Raw genomic sequence first — 20,578 nt, forward strand, 5'->3', positions numbered from 1 at the left:
CCTTTCCCCAACTCTCTGTGAATGGTACTCATGGTTATTGATCAGTGGTCATGAGAATTTGCATATTAATGATCATGAACTGACCTCCCAGCCCGTTGTTCATTCAGTGGTGGTAGCTTCAGTCATTATGTAAATGTCCTGTTTATAAGGTTGAAACCTGCAGTCAGCTGAGACTGAAGAAGTCAGCTGATGATGATGAAACGTTTCTCCCACTGAAACCTCCAGATGAACAGAATCAACCTTTTTGGATCATCGTGGTGTTCGATTTCAGGATATGGCTATTGGCAAAAGACTTCTTCAATAAATGTTCCCAAGACACAGTTTAAGTACATCATCATCATCACAGTGTTTAGATTCTGCTTTCTGACCTGTTGTCATGACATTAAAAATGTTTTTTGTTGTGGTATTTAGCTTTAATAATTGTGTCCTCTGTTGAAAAGGACAAGAGGGATATCATAAGGTTCTATAAGGTGTTCCAGTTGAGGAGCACTGTGGTGAACACTGGTTACTGCTGCCCTCTGCTGGTGACAGACGCTCACAGCACTTAAAAGGACCAATCGGGTTTGTTTTCTTTGCTTCATCTTTATGAATTAATAATAATAATATAAAGTTACAGTCCATGTAACAGCATCACAGAGTTTAATCATTTCACCTGTTAGTCCTCATTTTATTAACACCAGTCACACTGATAAAAACTGAACAGTGAGTAATAATCTATAAGTTTAATAAGTCAAGTTGAATCCTGTTGCACATGGAGGAGCATCTGTAAGTCTTTAGTCCATGTTTGTAGTCTTTCAAGAGAGCATTTTAAGCTAACAGTTTCCAGTCATTGTGCTAAGCTAAGTACCATCCTGGAGGAGACGGTGCGGTTAGCATGCAGCCTCCTGCTGTGCAGAGGTCGCCGGCTGCATCATTTCCTCTGCCGCCTCCTCCTTTGCGTCTCTGATGGCGTGGTTTCCGAGGCAGGGAAACAGCTTTCTGATGGTGTGTCTGAACGGGGCGTTAAGGTAGAAGAAGATGAGCGGGTCGAAGCAGAGGTGGAGCACGCTCAGCAGCAGAGTGGACTCCTTCCCCAGAAACAGCCGCTTCTTGGTTTCACAGTCTGTGATGAGTTTGGTCTGGGCCAGCGTGTACGGCGTGCGGACCACGTGGTAGGGGACGAAGCTGAATACATAGGCCAACGCCACAGCCGCCACGCTTGCCGCCACCCTCCTGGCGTTCGCCCAGAGTTTGGGGTCGCTGCGGCTGCGCAGGAGCTTTTTGACAGCCAGGGTGCTGGAGATGAGCGTGGCGGCGGAGGCGTTGAGGAAGAGCGCCATGCAAAGGAAGACAGTGAGGGCGTGCCAGTGAAGGCTGATGTCCTTCTTCAGAGAAGAGCAGCTGAGGTAGGTCTGCTCCTGCAGGAGCAACAGAAACACACAAGTCTGAGGCACAGTGTCACCTCCTTCTGCTCAGAGGACAAAACGTCTCCAAGAGCCGCCGCCGGCCTGCATGGTGCACTTTAGACATGTGAATCGTGCACCTCCAACGGTCACAGAGGCTTTATTGTCAGGACTGTTGCCTTACCTTGATCTGTTTTATGGGCAGGGCCATGTTGGGCACCATGATGAGCAGCAGGAGCAGCCAGACGACCAGCGACAGCAGCCGGGCGAAGCCGACCTCCTGCAGCCGCAGAGAGCGCACAGTGTGGCATTCCTGCAGGAGGACACTCACATTCTTGTTTCTGATGTCTGAAAACGATTTCAATCTAAACACATAAGAAAGACCGCACGGTGCGTGGTGCTCACTAACCAGAGCGCTGCTTTTGAACATTTTTGGAGAGTACCTGCAGGTAGCGGTCCGTGATGATGAAGGCGAGGAAGGCGATGGATGCGTAGAGGCTGATGTAGATGGTGACGGCGCTGGCCTGGCAGTGGAACACCATGAGGTTCCACGGCGCCACCCCGAGGTCCTTCATGATCTTAAAGGGCAGCGCGAGCAGGAGCAGCAGGTCGGCCACCAGCAGGTTAATCAGGTAGATGCTGGCGCTCTTCTGCTGAGGGACACAAAAACATCTAAACATGGACACGGACTCAGATCATCAGCTCTGCTACTACAGCCACCTGTGCTGCAGCTGCCTTAATGCTGTTTAACCAGGTGAGTGTTTAAAATAAATCACACTTCATGCATTTGTTGTGAAGCAGTTCTGTTGGACCTTTGAACGTGCAGGACTGTGGGGACTGACTCACTGTCGGAGCCTCCAGTGGACATTAGAGGAACTGCAGCTCTGGGGAAAATTAATAAATTCTAACAAACTAAATTTAAAATGACCAAAAGGTCTTTGAATTTGTCCAGAACCTGTAGTTTGGGTAAGGTAGGAGTACTTACCCCACACAGGGGTAAATGTGTGTTCATGGGTGTTTTTAAGGCTGTGCTGAAGCGTCTTAAGCCCCATTTTCATTAGTACCTAATCGGATCGACTTAGCAACCGTTCGCCACGGTTTCCAGGGTTTTCCATTAGGTCATAGTCCCTGCTCACCCAGGCAGGTACTAAAATGTGACATCATCAGACTGCATGCCACATATCGGCCGGTCAGAAGCGCCACTCGATGAGTCATGAGAGCGTCTCACTCGCAAAAATTAAAACTGTCATTTTTTAAACTCGGCAACGAAGGAAAGCAGCAGGTTTATTCTTGCCTCGACGTCCTTTCTTGTAGCGTTCGTATCGCATATTGATTATGTCGCTGGCCACACAGATGCGTTGCTATGACGGCAAGCACGCACACTGGGTTGTAATGGAAATCTGATCTGAGTAGGTACTGATGCAAAAGGGCTTTAAATCTGCCTTCTTTTTGTCCACATCTCCATCTGAGAGCTTTGAGCTCAGAGGAGTCAGAGGCTGACAGACGATTTCATTTTAAAGCTTCATTTTTAAAACCTCGACTTTCTAAATCTTCTTCTATGTCCGAGGAAAAGAGAAGCTTACAGTGAGTCACGGGGTCAGACAAATCCTCATTCCAGCTCATTTCACCATAACTGACCACAAATCACTTCTTCGTCTCTTATCTAATACGTGCTCTTCAAGCACCTTTACACTGTCATGTGACACCTCGCCACAGGACATTCGCCTCACTTTTCACCTCATGTGTGACCTCAGGTCATCTCGAGTCGTCCCGCCTACCTTGGCTCTGGGGCTGCGGATGAAGGCCCACACTGACAGCAGATTTCCAGGCAGACTGATGATGAAGATGAGGATGTAGACAACTGTGAAGGGTCCCATCTGGTCGTTGACGATGCAGGGCTTCTCCTCCGGAGCGCCGCCGGTGCTGAGATTGGTGGCAGGAGTCATCGTGAGGTGGCGCTCGTCGGGAGGTGAAAGCAGAGAGGCTGCAGGGCTGCTCACAGCGGCGTTCACTGTCGGCCTGAAAACAGGAAGAGGATCCACTCCAAAGGTTAAACCACAAAATCTCATTTGTATTACAGCGTCGGATGAATTCATCTCGCTCTGTAGAAACGCAGAGAGATCGATCGAGCACACGTTAAAAACATGTGATTGTGCATTTTTATCTGTCTGCACTGAAAGTGTTGCAGTCAGTTTAAACACACTGGTTTCATTTCTTTCCCAGCACCTGCAAAAAATGTTTTATTTCATAAATTATTTCACATATTTGGCAGTGGATTCATGAGAAGCATGAAAAAGGGGCCAGTTTAGGTACAGGTGCATTGATGTGTAGGCGGGCATGAATGTGTTAAAGGGTCGGTGAGAAGGAAAGCGTGTAGGTTGACAGGGAAAAGTGGAAAGCTCTGCAGTAGGAGGGAAGCAAAGAAGAAGCAGGAAGGTTTGAGGTGGGAAGGAGGTGCTGTAGCTGCTGGCACGAGCCAATGAGAGTTTATCCTTTTAAACTGTGAGAGGTCATCGGCCAAGCAGGGGGCGGGGCTCTGAGAGATCCCGGCGTATGCAAGTGGTTCACTCAAACTGTTACATGCAAGTTTGCAAATCTGCAGCAGCTGTGACACACACACACACACACACACACACACACACTTGTTTTCATATCTTAGTGAGGACATCTAACTGACATAATGTTTTCCCTAGCTGCTTACCCTAACCATCAAGAATGAATGCTAACCATAACATAACTGTAACCCTGACACTAAAACCACACTCTGAGTCTTAAACATGCCTTCAAACTTGTGGGGACGATGATTTTGTCTGTATAAGGGCTGTTGGTCCTCACAAAGATATGTAAACATGGTATATACACACACACACACACACACACACACACACACACACACACACACACACACACACATTGAAATCAGAGCAGCAGCACAGACACGTTTCTCTGCACAAACATTTACTCAACTTTATAAGATTTTAAACAGCTGCTGCTGTAAACAGGACGTGCTGATCAGCCACACACAGTCTCATCTGATCTTAACTGACATGTGTCTGTGATGCGACTCTGTGTCTGTGATGTGTCTGTGATGTGACTCTGTGTCCGTGATGTGTCTGTGATGTGTCCGTGATGTGACTCTGTGTCCGTGATGTGACTCTGTGTCTGTGATGTGACTCTGTGTCTGTGACTGTGATGTGACTGTGATGTGACTGTGATGTGACTCTGTGTCTGTGATGTGTCTGTGATGTGTCTGTGAAGTGACTCTGTGTCCGTGATGTGTCTGTGATGTCTCTGTGATGTGACTCTGTGTCTGTGATGTGTCTGTGATGTGACTCTGTGTCCGTGATGTGTCTGTGATGTGTCTGTGATGTGACTCTGTGTCCGTGATGTGTCTGTGATGTGTCTGTGATGTGATTCTGTGTCTGTGATGTGTCTGTGATGTGATTCTGTGTCTGTGATGTGTCTGTGATGTGACTCTGTGTCCGTGATGTGTCTGTGATGTGACTGTGTCTGTGATGTGTCTGTGATGTGACTCTGTGTCCGTGATGTGTCTGTGATGTGACTCTGTGTCTGTGATGTGTCTGTGATGTGACTCTGTGTCCGTGATGTGTCTGTGATGTGACTCTGTGTCTGTGATGTGTCTGTGATGTGTCTGTGATGTGACTCTGTGTCTGTGATGTGTCTGTGATGTGACTGTGATGTGACTCTGTGTCTGTGATGTGTCTGTGATGTGTCTGTGATGTGACTCTGTGTCCGTGATGTGTCTGTGATGTGTCTGTGATGTGACTCTGTGTCTGTGATGTGACTCTGTGTCCGTGATGTGTCTGTGATGTGTCCGTGATGTGTCTGTGATGTGACTCTGTGTCTGCGATGTGACTCTGTGTCCGTGATGTGTCTGTGATGTGACTCTGTGTCTGCGATGTGACTCTGTGTCTGCGATGTGACTCTGTGTCTGCGATGTGTCTGTGATGTGACTCTGGGTCTGCGATGTGACTCTGTGTCCGCGATGTGTCTGTGATGTGACTCTGTGTCTGTGATGTGTCCGTGATGTGTCTGTGATGTGACTCTGTGTCTGTGATGTGACTCTGTGTCTGTGATGTGTCTGTGATGTGTCCGTGATGTGTCTGTGATGTGACTCTGTGTCTGTGATGTGACTCTGTGTCTGTGATGTGACTCTGTGTCTGTGATGTGTCTGTGATGTGACTCTGTGTCCGTGATGTGACTCTGTGTCTGTGATGTGACTCTGTGTCTGTGATGTGTCTGTGATGTGACTCTGTGTCCGTGATGTGTCCGTGATGTGTCTGTGATGTGTCTGTGATGTGACTCTGTGTCTGTGATGTGTCCGTGATGTGTCTGTGATGTGACTCTGTGATGTGACTCTGTGTCTGTGATGTGTCTGTGATGTGACTCTGTGTCTGTGATGTGTCTGTGATGTGACTCTGTGTCTGTGATGTGACTCTGTGTCTGTGATGTGTCTGTGATGTGACTGTGTCCGTGATGTGTCTGTGATGTGACTCTGTGTCTGTGATGTGACTCTGTGTCTGTGATGTGTCTGTGATGTGACTCTGTGTCTGTGATGTGTCTGTGATGTGACTGTGTCCGTGATGTGTCTGTGATGTGACTCTGTGTCCGTGATGTGTCTGTGATGTGTCTGTAATGTGACTCTGTGTCTGTGATGTGTCTGTGATGTGACTCTGTGTACGTGATGTGTCTGTGATGTGTCTGTGATGTGACTCTGTGTCTGTGATGTGACTCTGTGTCTGTGATGTGTCTGTGATGTGACTCTGTGTCTGTGATGTATCTGTGATGTGACTCTGTGTCCGTGATGTGTCTGTGATGTGTCCGTGATGTGTCTGTGATGTGACTCTGTGTCTGCGATGTGACGATGTGACTCTGTGTCTGCGATGTGACTCTGTGTCTGTGATGTGACTCTTTGTCTGTGATGTGTCTGTGATGTGACTCTGTGTCCGTGATGTGTCTGTGATGTGACTCTGTGTCCGTGATGTGTCCGTGATGTGACTCTGTGTCTGTGATGTGTCCGTGATGTGACTCTGTGTCCGTGATGTGTCTATGATGTGACTCTGTGTCTGTGATGTGTCTGTGATGTGACTCTGTGTCCGTGATGTGTCTATGATGTGACTCTGTGTCTGTGATGTGTCCGTGATGTGACTCTGTGTCCATGATGTGTCTGTGATGTGACTCTGTGTCTGTGATGTGTCCATGATGTGACTCTGTGTCCGTGATGTGACTCTGTCTGTGATGTGTCTGCGATGTGACTCTGTGTCTGTGATGTGACTCTGTGTCCGTGATGTGTCTGTGATGTGACTCTGTGTCTGTGATGTGTCTGTGATGTGACTCTGTGTCTGTGATGTGACTCTGTGTCCGTGATGTGTCTGTGATGTGTCCATGATGTGACTCTGTGTCTGTGATGTGTCTGTGATGTGACTCTGTGTCCGTGATGTGACTCTGTGTCCGTGATGTGTCTGTGATGTGACTCTGTGTCTGTGATGTGACTCTGTGTCCGTGATGTGTCTGTGATGTGTCCGTGATGTGACTCTGTGTCCGTGATGTGTCTGTGATGTGACTCTGTGTCCGTGATGTGTCTGTGATGTGTCTGTGATGTGACTCTGTGTCCGTGATGTGTCTGTGATGTGACTCTGTGTCCGTGATGTGTCTGTGATGTGACTCTGTGTCCGTGATGTGTCTGTGATGTGTCTGTGATGTGACTCTGTGTCTGTGATGTGTCTATGATGTGACTCTGTGTCTGTGATGTGTCTGTGATGTGTCTGTGATGTGACTCTGTGTCCGTGATGCGTCTGTGATGTGTCTGTGATGTGACTCTGTGTCCGTGATGTGTCTGTGATGTGACTCTGTGTCCGTGATGTGACTCTGTGTCCGTGATGTGTCTGTGATGTGTCTGTGATGTGACTCTGTGTCCGTGATGTGTCTGTGATGTGTCCGTGATGTGTCTGTGATGTGACTCTGTGTCTGTGATGTGTCTGTGATGTGACTCTGTGTCTGTGATGTAACTCTGTGTCTGTGATGTGTCTGTGATGTGTCTGTGATGTGTCTGTGATGTGTCTGTGATGTGACTCTGTGTCTGTGATGTGTCTGTGATGTGTCTGTGATGTGACTGTGATGTGACTCTGTGTCTGTGATGTGTCTGTGTTCAGGGAACTTTCTCCCTTCAGTTAAACAGACTTGAAACAGGAGCTGACACAGAAACAGGTTTACAGCCGACGGCTTCAAACACTCAGCTGCACTAAATTTCCTCTCACGCTCACAGTGGAAATCCAGCACGCCTACAATATCAAACTCACAGGTTTTTGTCAATAAGTTTTGAAATCAGAGGAATCATCATGAAGCGCCCTGTTTGAAGTTTGTTAGAGCGTCTGGTTTACCTCAGATCTCTCACCATCTAAACCCTGAAAACAAGCAGCAGCTACTGAATCCTCCCGATGTGCCCACACAGCTGCTCCCAGCTGGTTTCAGGTCTTCTTCATCTTCTAACAAGCTCCCCTCAAACTTGTTATTTATGTTTTTAGATGTTTTCTTATCGTGAATCATTTCCGTTTATCTACATTATTATAAGCAGCCACAAACCAGATGAGCTGCACATCTTATAGAACATTAAACCAAAAGTTCTGGTTTTGAGGCTCAGTACATCAGCAGTTGTTAGCGGAGCATTTATGAAAGTAACTGTCACGTATACATAAAAAGGCTGAGAAGCTGCTTTCTATGTTTACATACGAGCCTCTGACCTCTGAGCATTTCTGCTTTTTTTAGAAACAGCAGCGAGCTGTGGCAGAGCCCGAGGTGTGAGACGGGCACACGCTGACGTGCAGGACGTAAAATCGCTCTGTGGTCGCAGCAAACCTGTGTGAAGCAGGAAGTCAGAGAAAAGAAAGCTCGCGATCACGGGAGCTCATTTTCATGTCGAAGAAAAACAAACCGATGCAGATTCTGTGATGACAGCTGCAAACCATCAGCACGTATCCTGTCCTGGTGATAATCCTCTCAGAGAGGATCAGCAGGTAAGAAACATCCTGTAACGTCGAGTCAGGATCACAGATCTGCTGCATTTAAATGCGAAAACATTTCTTTTTGATCCCATCAAACCACCAAAGCTGAACTGAGCCAACCGCTGCGAGCTGCACACATTAAACAAGTTATTTCCACCTGCTTCTGCACAAAAAGTCACATTTTAATTTTCACAAATCCGCCTTCCGTAATAAAACATCACTCGTGTCATATTTTGACTTCCAAAGAAGAGGACCGTTGGTCAGCCTACTCACGTCCTTCAGTTTTCCTCACTCTGAAGGTGATTCTGTCCCAAAAACATTCACTTTCTGCAAACGCTTAGAGCGGGGCGTCCTCCCTCCACGGCGCTCGTTTCTTAACGGTAACTAGACGTTAGAAGTTAAAGTAGGGTGACCACGCGTCCTCTTTTTTTGCACTTGTTGACTTGTAAAAGCCGATATGACATATTTTATTTCACGGCACAGAAAAGGCATCATTTAAATATGTTAAAATTTTCTTTAAACAAAAAGTCAAAGTCCTTCATGACTGGGCCAAGTGTCCTTTTTCAAAATATGGTCACCCGAAGTTAAAGCCCGGCTGAGCGCGGTGGTTGAAAGTAATGCTTTCAGGAGGCCGCTGCTCGCTTCACGCCCCAAATCAAAATGGAGGATGCCAAAAAGCACCCCGGGGCACTATGATGCCCCCAACACTCGCAGAAAGGTGTTTTACCTTAACAGTTTTTCCCATGAGGGCCTCATTCCTTCTGAAAGAGCTCCCCATAGGTGGAACAGGAAGTCCTCGAAGTGCTCAGCCCAAACCAGGAGAACGTGGCCTCAAACACGATCTGACTTCCTCTCTGTCTGTGGCTTCACCTGAACACTGGCTTTTGTTCAAGCCTCACAAACGCTGGTATTTTTAATCAGACAGGAGACGAGAGCGCTCGTCTTCAGGACTATTTTCAGCGGCGGATGAATCCACATTCTGTGAATATTTGTGGCAGGAGGACGATGCATGTGCACCCAAGTGAAAATAAACTGCGTTGCATTTTTCATCCAAATAAGGAAAATAAAGCAGGAAAATTTAGACGAAGGAAATCGTCTGTACTGAGTCACACCAACTGGGGGAAAATCAGCTTTACAGAAAGTGACACCGGGGGTTTAGCTTTCTTTGAAAATGAGGAGTCATCTAAAGGTCATGGCACTCAGACACCAGGGTTTGGGACTAGAATTTCCACCTGCAGCTGCGGTCTTATGATAAACAAGCAGAGGAGGCAGAAATGTCCAAACCCGTGTCGAGACCACAGAGACACGAAGCGGTGAAAGCTGAAGGAGAGAACCACGAGTCTCAAGATGCATTTCAGCATGTGCCCAGGAGCCTGCCGCTTTTGGATACATTCAGTATTTTCATCCCCTGAACCTTAAAAAAGGAACAGCCTGTATATAAAAGATGGACACCATAGTGTTTACACACTGGTTTTGTATCACAAACGGGGTCCAGAGGTCCAGTTCAGGGACTCCAACGAGCCGAGGTGAAGGCCAGCAGACAGCTAGCAGCTACCTGCCAGTCAAAGAGGCCACAGCCCCAATTATGCAAACTTTAAGCCTTGAAACAATCAAACAGGTGAGTTACGTACAGTTGTTGTGAGGAAATTAGCTAAACCGTTTCTGTATCAGGCTGTAAACATGTTTACCTCACTGCTCGAGCCCCTGCTGGATGTTAGAGGAACGCAGCTTTTGGTTCTTCATTTGTAATCCTTTAACATAGCAATCTGAAATATTGAGGAGAGGTTAGAAAATAAACCTACACGCTGTAAAAGTTGTGAAAGCTTACCAAACTGTCACAGAGGTGACATTTCCTGTTCTAAATCAGTCAAAAAACCCCAAAGACACACAAGCTCAGCACGAAAGGATGTAAAACCACCAGAGTGACACGAAAGCGACCACAGAGACGTGAAATGATCAGACAGAAAACTACTGAAAGGAGACGACGAGACCCGAGGACGGGAGCAGGAAGAGAAAAGAAAATGACTGTCTCAGATCAGAAATCTCAACTCTGTTAGCTCATTATTTCACAGAGTGTGTGTGTGTGTGTGAGTGAGTGAGTGTGCCGGTCATCCATTTCACATGGTCCCCCTTGAAACAGACAAAACATTCCCACACAGTCACGATCGCTGCGTCGTTTCCCCTTAAAAACAAACCTGAGTGAATCTTCAGCTCCCGCCTCGTCCCCTCCCGGGCTCTCGGACCGCGTGTTGGATCGCTAAGGGACTGAGCGGGCCCTCCGGCTTCTCTTCGGGTCCTCTGGGTGCGCTTGATTCGGTGTGTCAGTGCAGATCATGTGCTCGGAGCTGCGGAAGCTGCAGACAGATGAAAGGTGTTTTCCTGCCTGTTAGCAACACGCTGCTGCTGTCGTCAGTGTGACCACAAGCCCCGCCTCCCTGACACACACACACACACACACACACACACACACACACACACACACACATATGCATATTGAAGGAGTTTCCAGCAAATGAGTTGTGAGTAATGATTCTTTACAGATAAATTTAGAGACTTCTGGTTTATCTGGCGAGGCTGATCGGCACTTATCAGCTTTTAGCAGAAGTGGGAAAAAAAGTTAAAGTCCACAGAAGAGAGGAAGGGGACGATGACGTCTCTTTAACAGTGAAAATGTCAGCTTTAGTGAAAGTAAAGAGTAATAAATGTGCTCTAAATAAATGGTTAGACGTCACAGCCCTGAGAGCAGAAATCCCTGGGCAGGCGCAGAGCGAGCGACGTCCACAGGTGAGTTCACAGCTGCGGTTCCTCTGACCCGCTGCAGCTCATCAAGCTCTCTGTGTTTCTTTAACACAAGCACACACTCGGAGCTCAGCCCAGCAGAGCCGCCGTGTGATGATGTCAACACGGAGCAACGTCTCGCTCCTCGTTGGATGAGCCGCGATGAAAGAAAAGGGAAAAACAGGCGCCCGGCCCAGCACGTCTGCAGCTATGAACAGAGACGTCCTCAGATTCAGTTAGAAACACAAAGACACCGGGTCCTGTGGACAGGCGGGCAGCGGGACGTCTGTGTGAACGTGATAACTCGAGAACAAGACTGAATCTCAGTGACCTCAACTTAAAGGTCGGAGGTCAATTTTTCTGAAAATCGAGGTGGAGAAAATGTAGGAAATGTACCTGCGGGGAGGCCGAGGGTGAGGCACGAACTCCCCCCTGAGCTTTACAGCCTGAGCTGCACACCGTTTGCACAGAGACTGTGGTGATTAATGCTTAACCTCAGGAAGATACGCACAACTACAGCAGGTGTCGTAAACACAGCAGCACAAAGCTACACCGCTTGTGTTTGTTTTCATTAACGAGGGGAAATGCACATAAACGAATTCATCGCAGGAGCGTGTGGATGTGATGGATTCGTGTGCGGTGCCTGCATGTAGATGCATGCAGATGACACTTAAAGGCAGTGAAAACATGTAAGCGCAGCCAAGAGCAGGAAGCACGATGAATGATAAGATGAGAGTCATAAACCAGTGTGAGGTCTGTGATGAAGAGAAAAGCGTAGAAACAGTCAGGGCTGTTTGTGCTGCGTCCCTGCAGGAAGTGTCTGCTGGATGCAGATGTGTAGGAGGGCAGGACGCGCTGTGATAACTATCTGCAAATTGAATCACGGTTTCCCACGTTGTAAAAAAACACGCGGCAGTGCGCTGTGTGGATGAACGTGAAGGAACTGAGAAACTCTGCAGACTTCCAGCTGCTTCACGCACAGAGATGAGAAAGCGCAGTTACACAAATGTCACGCACTCGCTGCTCCATCGTTTCAGATGATTCTCAAATTGAATTCATGTCCAGAAAAATGACGCAGGCAGACTACGATAACAGGATGTGATGTCACAACATGTGCAGGACGTATTTCTTTGTTATGGAAAACAAATTAAAATCACCGTAAATAAACAGGAGTGCTGATTTCTACAACTTTGTGTTTAGCATTTCTTACCGATGTAGACTGAAAGTGCACATTAACATTTCTTTTAACTTAAACGTTGTGCGTGAAACAGGAATGAAGTCTCCGTAAGTGCACACACAGCAGCTGTGAGGCCAAAGCGCTGAAATCAGATAAAACGTACAAAGCGAAAGAAAACGAAGACAGTCACCTGACCTGTCCCGTGGACACCGGCGTCGTGACGTTTATTTGTTTGCGGTCGCTTCGTGTATGACAATATTTTATTGGTCAAAAAGGCTGACGCTTACGTCACTGTTTAATTTGGCTCCGATTAAAGTTTCATAACTTTCGTTTAATGTCTCACTGGAGCACGTGTTCGACTGAACCATTCACGCCAACTTTGAATTTAAACTAACATTAAAAATATTTTTTACAAGGAAAGAAGAGAAGACGCTGTCCAGAAATGATCATCTGTTATTAATATGTATCCAACTGTATTCTAAGCACCAGCTGTCTGTTAGAATGACTGAAATAAAGCAAAAATAAGTAACATCTGATTTGTGTTTGTTTGATGTTGCATTTAACTGTGTTAGAAACTATGAAACACACGACAGAAGAAAACGCTGCTCACGAACGACACAGAAGGAGGGTTTCCTTTATAGCTAAACATGTTAATAGCAACTCCACATTTAGTTCATAACACAGCACGTGTGTTTCAGTAATAGCCTGTTTATTTCAGTGTAGTGGGGAACAGTTCTTACCAGTTTGTCTTGGAGAGTCCACACCAGTCCAGATTTCCGAGGACACAGCTCACGTGGGTGTTATCTGTGATACTCCTAAACTATAAGTTAACCAAGTCAGACAGTTCGTTTGTAATGAAAACGTAAACACGGAGTTACCGCAGTGCCAGCTGTTTAATTCACCGCAGTAACCATGGTAACCACGGACGCAGGGATGTACCCCTCGTGTCTCTTTGAAACTGAAAAACACATGGAAACGTGTGGATGATGCAAACAGCGGCTGTGCCAGTCTTTGCGTTTCCCTGACGGGCATCAGTAATAAAATCATAGACGCAACTTTATTTACCTTCATCGTGTTGGCTAAAAACTATTTTCCATTGTTTGTCCCACCAAACATCCAACCATTTAAAATCAAGGCGCTGCTGCGATCTGCTGAGAAACAAAACGTAAAAGTTGCGTTTTAAGGTTTATTTATCCAACAAACAAAAGATCAGTGTTTGTTGTTTCCTGCTGCTTCTCCTGCTCTGGTACAAAACCACAGGCCCACCCAGTGCATGCTGGTCCTATACTCTTCCTGGCTGACTTTCAAACAAAAACAGCAAAACAAAAATTAAGCAATTATTAACCTACAAATAAAACTTGTAAATAACCCCAAAATATAAGTAAACTGAGAACAAAATGTAACACTTTTCAAAGTAATAAATTGAGCATTATTTTGTCTTTAGACTAATTAAATAATTAGTTAAATATTAACTTAATTATTGTTTTGCTTTGCCAGCGCACCTCTCAATGAAGTCGCTAGATGGCGCCGTGCGCTCGGGATAACCGAGCAGGGCTGCTGTGCGGGTGTTTAGCGCATGCAGGTGAGTGTCAAAGCAGCATGTAGCTCTGATGACAGAGCGCTGACTCAGTGGGGAAGGTTTAATGCGCAGCACTGAATGAAAGTGGATCACATGATTGGCTGTGACACAGCCGGGGGAGCCAACGCTGCAGGGAGGTTAAATGGGAAGTGTAGAGATGCTGATTAGAGACGGCAGGTTTGCTTTGTGCGCCGTCTGCAGTGCTGATACTGATCTTCGGTGAACTCTCAGTAGCTGTGCTCACGCAGGCCTGCACCTGAGGTTTGACTGAGAACCAGAATATGTGATTTACTCTCACATTCACGACCCAGAGTCTGTTCAGCAACAACAAGGTGGCCCCAAACCTGAGAGAGCAGCAGAACACAGCAGCTGAGCAACGTCTTCAGTATGTTAGAAAAACCTCTTACAGAGTCTGTTTCACCGGCATGAACATCACAACCCAAAGCAGAGGATGAGGCTGGCTGCACATGCAAACAGGGGGCTGTAGTTTCCAGCAGAATCATTAAAGTCACGGACTCAGCTTTGTGAAATCAGGTCTGCCATCAGGATCGGAGTGCTTGTGCCGATCAGCGTCGACGCCTGCAGCCTGTTCTGAGTCGCCGTGAGGGTCACAGATACGTGGACCACATGAACGTTTTCAAAGGGCTGATCTGGCCCACGAGCCACGAGTTGGTGAGAGACGGAGAGAAGTTCAGAAATAAAACAGCTGCACACCTGCACGTGAGCATGGAAGGTTTTCTATGGGCTCAAAATGTGGTCATAAATATTTTGTACTTGTAAATCGGTTTTGTACTTGTAAAAAAGATTTGTATGTGTAAAAAAGATTTGTGTGTGGACTCAGCCAAAAAAAAAACCCTGCAAGTTACAAGTACGAATTTTGACCCTATTTTTCTTCCTTTAAGCTGATTGGTCAATGTCATGTCAATCACAAATTAAACAATCCAATCAGAGAACAGATGTGTTTGGCTGTCGGAGGGGCGCTTTTTTGAACTGCAGGTCCTTGAAGGGTAATCTCTATATAAATATCCGATAGCAGCTAGGTCCCCTAACTTTCAGCAGCTGTTGAAAGGATAAAGTTGTGCTATATCAGTGGTTAGAAATACCATCATTACTTTAGGATTAGTTTAACACAAAGTCAGGGCTGACCCGGGACCATTGCTGTGAGTCACAGTGCGCAGCATAAAAGTCCTTTCACATCGGACGCAGGATGTGCTGCTAATGCTAACGGCTAACTAAAAGCAAAGGATCCAGAATTTGTTGCGCTGGCTGCTGGGCTCTGTGGGTTTTTGCAGCAGCTCTACCTGTACTAGATGCACCTGCTCCTTGTCTTTTCTATCTCTGACTTTATGTCCTCTACAAGAGTTTCTGTTTTTTTTGCTGGTTCTTCAAATGTTCAATAAAAACATGTATGCTAATTCATAACGAAGAAAGCTTTGTAATGAAGACTGTCATTTCCAAAACACTGCCCCCCCCCCGCGGTCTGCAGCGCTGTTGAAAAGGCTGTGGAAGTCCCTGTATTAAACACGTAGACCTGTGACACAAAAATCACCAAACTCGGACGACCACAGACTGTTTTCCTTCGTGGTGATGAAGGAAAACGCTGGGTTGGCATGTAAAAGGGCATTTATTCCCTTCAAGGACCTGCAGTTCAAAAAAAGCGCCCCTCCGACAGCCAAACCCATCTGTTCTCTGATTGGATTGTTACATTTGTGATTGACATGACATTGACCAATCAGATGAAAGGAAGAAAAATAGGGTCAAAATTCGTACTTGTAACTTGCAGGGGGTTTTTTTTGGCTAAGTCCACACACAAATCTTTTTTACGCACACACAAATCTTTTTTACGCACACACAAATCTTTTTTACGCACACACAAATCTTTTTTACGCACACACAAATCTTTTTTACGCACACACAAATCTTTTTTACGCACACACAAATCTTTTTTACAAGTACAAAATATTTATGACCACATTTTGAGCCCATAGTTTTCTGGCACTTGAAAAGTTTATCAGCAGAGTTTTGAGTGTGTAAACACAGCGTGTGTTTACCCTGAATTAACTCCCTATGTGATGACTCCAAAAAGCCAGCATCAATAAATCACTGATATTATGATTCACCGTGGCAACCAGCCATAAAAATCCCCAGCTTACCTCACCCTGCATGAGCTGGGTGTTCTGCTGCATGCCTGAGGCGTGTACGTATGGATCTCGCTCTGGGATCAATTCATTCACTAAAGTCAGAAGTGGCCGAAGGCCGGTGTGCCCGTGCTGCACATTAACGCTCTGAGACTTCCTGTTTGTTACTGGTTGCTGATGCCAGGCGGAGAGTGCAGCTCAGGGAACCTGACACAGTTTTAACAGAACGATGAAGCTCAGCTCGATCGTTGCACATCAGTCCTTATTTAGTCCTCATCGGTCAGAGCGTACTGCTGGCTGCACAACAGCAGGAAACCCACTGTGTGACTATAATACTCAGACACATGCTGTTTGCTGACTTCCTGTTTGCACCTGCTTCAGCGTGCTCAACCCAGAGACAGACCACATCAAAAACCAGCAGCGTCCTAAACCCCCGGGATGATGTCACGTCAGTGAGGCGTCTGTCAGACTCAGACTTCAGATCTAAAGAAGGCTCCTGGAATCGAACCCATGTGTGTCCTCCCAGCTGGTCTGAGTGAATCCTGGAAAACTGGTGCTGACGACGACGAGCCAGTAAAGGTCACGACTACATCGCCCACTGCGGTGAAACTGAGTTTGTTCTACAGGAGCTAAACTTAATGCTGCGTCTCCACATCACGCAAACAAAAGAAGACGACATGAGCAAAAAGCAAAAACAAAAAAACACATCGAAGAGTCTGCAGTGAAATTAAAAAACTGAATCCTGGGATAATAAAAAGCATCAGGCAGCTGTTTGTACAGCTGTTTTCCTGCATGTCTCCTAAATGTCACCAATACCATTTTTTGAGCTTCAGATGATTGATCAGCAGCAGAGATCGGAAACTTCAGGCCAGCAAGTCACAAAGTTTTCTGAGTTGAACTGAAGCAAGATTATGTAGACCCTTAAGTAGAGCCTCAGTCCCCGGCTGGGTTAAACATGACGTGCTGCGATTTCAGCCGTTTTTACCCCCCCATCACTGACAGAGAAGCTTCGTTCCCTTTGCTGGGCACCGCTGTCGTACATGTTAGCTGTAATATTCTGCCTGTCGTGTCTCACCAGGCTGTTCTGTGCCCGTTAGCTCACAGTTGGTAAGGTTGTTGGCGTTCACCTCCATGCACGAGGGGGTGAACAGAGGCAGAAGGTGGAGTGACGCTCTGCTCACTGTGAAAGGTGTGAAAGGTGACTCTTTCCCCGCACGACCAAAGTGATGATGATGATCCTGAATGTGTCCAAAAAGCAGAGAAAGATTTCAGAGATGAAGCAAAGTAAAACCTGCAAGCTCATTGTTTTAAAGTTCTTTTTTCATTACTGCTGTGAAAGTGGTCAATAAAAATATCATAGCAAGCATTTGAGATGCCTTTGAGCGCTGTCTGATGTAACTGTGATCCAAACATCGATGTCGAGGTCGGACAAACTGGAGAAAGTTTGAAGATTTTCACTGTTAAGTTCCTGAACTCTCAGAAGTTATGATGCATCTGTGCTTCCAGCATCTTTGTCCTTTTGAGCTCTGTTCATTTGGGGATTTACAATATAGAAAGAGCCAAACTTCCCCATTATGCTGTCTAATGCTGCAGCTTTCAGCCTGTCAGTCGTGTGGTGGAGGTTACCAGAAGAGGAAATGAAACACTGTCACTTCCCTTTAGTGAGAAAAGTCCCACCAAACTCCCCTCACATCATTTCACCTATAAATCCACTTCTTTAACACCTCTGAGATGACAACAACAACAACAGCCAGATGACAACAAAAGTATTCAAATCACTGAGTTCAGGTGTTCCAGTCTCTTCCATGTCCACAGGTGTATAAAACCAGCACCTGCAGACTGCTTCTACAAACATCTGTGAATCGCTCTCAGGAGCTCAGTGAACTCCAGCATGTTACTGTGATAGGAGACTACTGCTAAATATTCCACAGTCAGCTGTTAAGATAAGACTTTATTGATCCCACGACGGGAAAATGTTTGTGTTATGTCAGCTCAGGTACAGATATCAGAAGGAAAATACAAAAAATACAAAGAAATGAAAAATAAGTAAGATAATACCGGGAAGCTCATCTCGTAACCGGAAGGTTGCAGCTCTGTCTGTCTTGGTTGTGTCCTTGAACAAGACACTTCACCTGCCGCCTACTGGTGATGGCCAGTAGGTGGCAGGTGAAGTGCCGCCTACTGCCTACTAAGAGATGGGCAGTAACGCGTTACTTGTAACGCGTTACTGTATTCCGATTACTTTTTTCAAGTAACGAGTAAAGTAAGGGATTACTATTGCAAAAACGTTAATTAGATTACCGTTACTTTCCCGTAGGAACGCTGCGTTACTGCGTTACTAAAACCGTGATTTTTTTGCGAGAGTGTCTCATGACAGTGACGTAAGCAAGTGCAACGTTCGTGACAACAGCTGTGTGCAGATCAACAATGGATCATATATGAGTGCAGGAGAGAGTATGAGCGTGCAGCGTTTAAAGCGTGGAAGTACTGACCTTACTTTGAGTTTGATTCCATAAAAAGTGACAAAAACATTAGTGTCCGTTGTGCGTGGGAAGAAAACTTCTTTTTACACCGAAAAAAACCCCTAAACTTCTGAGCAAGCACCGAGTAGCTACGACGTGATGGGAAACTCACAGAGAAACTCGCGGATTCTTCCACTGACCGCTGCGGCACACCTGCACCAGGGCAAACCTCCGCCTACGCCACTCCTGCTTTACAGGTGAAAATAGAGCAACAGGACCGCTAGTCTTTGATTTTATTTATTTTCTGCTGTGTTTTACTTGCATCTATTTGAAAGACTGAGTGTAAACACAAAAAAATATTTTATGTGCTGGAATGTGCAGAAAATAGGTTTAAATGTTAAACTAATTTCTTCCAGTCAGAGAATGGTGCAGATAATTAAATGTTTGCTTGATGCATAAAGTTAAAAGGTTAAAACTAATGAAACAAGTTTTAAAAAGAGACTTTTCCATCTGATTACATTTTGTATGATGGATTATGCAGAAAAAGTAGAATTGGGCTGAAAGATCTATCACTTTATCACCTATTCAGGTTGTAAATCGTGTTTTTAAAAAGTAACTAAGTAATTAATTACTTTTGAAAATAAGTAATCAGTAAAGTAACGGGATTACTTTTTTGGGGAAGTAATCAGTAATTAGTTACTGATTACTTTTTTCAAGTAACTTGACCAACACTGCCCAGAAACACCCGAGCCTTTGTGGAAAGCCTTCCCAGAAGAGCTGAAGCTGTTAAAGCTGCAAAGGCTGGGCCGACGTCACTCAGGGTCGTGTGTGTGTGTGAAGGCAGACGAGTGAATACTTTTGGTAATATCCTAAATCAGGGGTGTCAAACTCAAATACACAGTGGGCCAAAATTCAAAACTGGAACAAAGTCGCGGGCTAACATTAATATTTATTGAAATATATTTATTCCTCCAGATATAAGAATGAATCTTTTCTTATGGACTCAAACACGTTTTGCTGAAAAACTGAATATGGAACAAGCAAAGCTTAATACTAAACAATATATATATTAGCTGTATAATACCAGTAGGCCAGCTCTGATAGTAATTTGGTATGGCTTCACGGGCCAAATGTAATTAGGCTGCGGGCCAGAGTTTGACACCTATGTCCTAAATCATCTGATGAGCTGTGCTGGAATAGCTGCAGAAACACAAAAACACAACTGTTTTAGATCACAGATGTTATTGCACCATGAGAAAACTGCAGTTTGGTGAATGAGTTATCTTAACCAGCAGGTTAGTTGAATCTCCTCTCTGCTGTGTCCTCAGACTAGTCTGGCTTTAGTCATGATTTCTAACCTTGTGAAGCACCACAGCTGTCATGTATTTCATTTCAACAGACAAGGTCAGTGTGTGTTATTTCCCGCCCTTTTTTCTGTTAATCATAATGAGATAATAATAATGGATTGCATTTATAAAGCGCTTTACAATGCCACTATTCACTCACTCTCACATTCACACACTGGTGGAGGCAGCTACAGTTGTAGCCACAGCTGCCCAGATATAATTAAAAGCTTTGCCCATCCTCTCCTGCTTATCCTTATCAGGGTCACGGGGGGTGGAGCTACCACAGGTCGCCAATCTACCACAGACAACCGTTCACACTCACATTCATACCTATGAGCAATCAGTTTTATAAATAAGCCAATCATGATAGATGAAAACCCGGACAGAAGGATGGTGCTGGGGTGTTTTCATAGAGCTGCAGAGTTCGCTGATCTTATCACTCAGGTCATCACAGTTGTTTTACTTTATCCTGTGTATAGAGAGCACTGCAAGGCAGCTGTTATTGTGATTTAGTGCTATTGAAACAAATAGACTGAAGCTGAAATTGAATTAAAGACACGGTAGGCAACAGTGTGGAAGCCGTAGGTGGTGGCGCTGCAGGCGATTGTAATGGCTGGAAAGGCTCCTCGGACCCTCCAGCAGGGCCAGTCACAGGACCAGTGGGCACAGGGGCCCCTGGAACACACAGGGCAGA

At 45.7% G+C, this 20,578-nt stretch overlaps 1 protein-coding gene across 1 annotated transcript; it reads right to left on the reverse strand.

Moving 5' to 3' along the window:
• Positions 1-363: 363 nt before the first annotated feature.
• Positions 364-10,809, reverse strand: gpr171 (G protein-coupled receptor 171). The gene is made up of 5 exons (XM_084951867.1): positions 10,600-10,809; positions 3,161-3,401; positions 1,826-2,032; positions 1,567-1,695; positions 364-1,397 (listed from the first exon to the last, which is right to left on the reverse strand). The coding sequence occupies exons 2-5, from the start codon at positions 3,326-3,328 to the stop codon at positions 870-872; spliced, it is 1,032 nt and encodes a 343-aa protein (XP_084807993.1). The 5' UTR covers positions 3,329-3,401; positions 10,600-10,809; the 3' UTR covers positions 364-869.
• Positions 10,810-20,578: the final 9,769 nt, after the last annotated feature.

This window comes from Perissodus microlepis, chromosome 14 (assembly GCF_051167445.1).
Source record: "Perissodus microlepis isolate ML-2025 ecotype Zambia chromosome 14, ASM5116744v1, whole genome shotgun sequence".
Lineage (NCBI taxonomy): Eukaryota > Metazoa > Chordata > Actinopteri > Cichliformes > Cichlidae > Perissodus > Perissodus microlepis.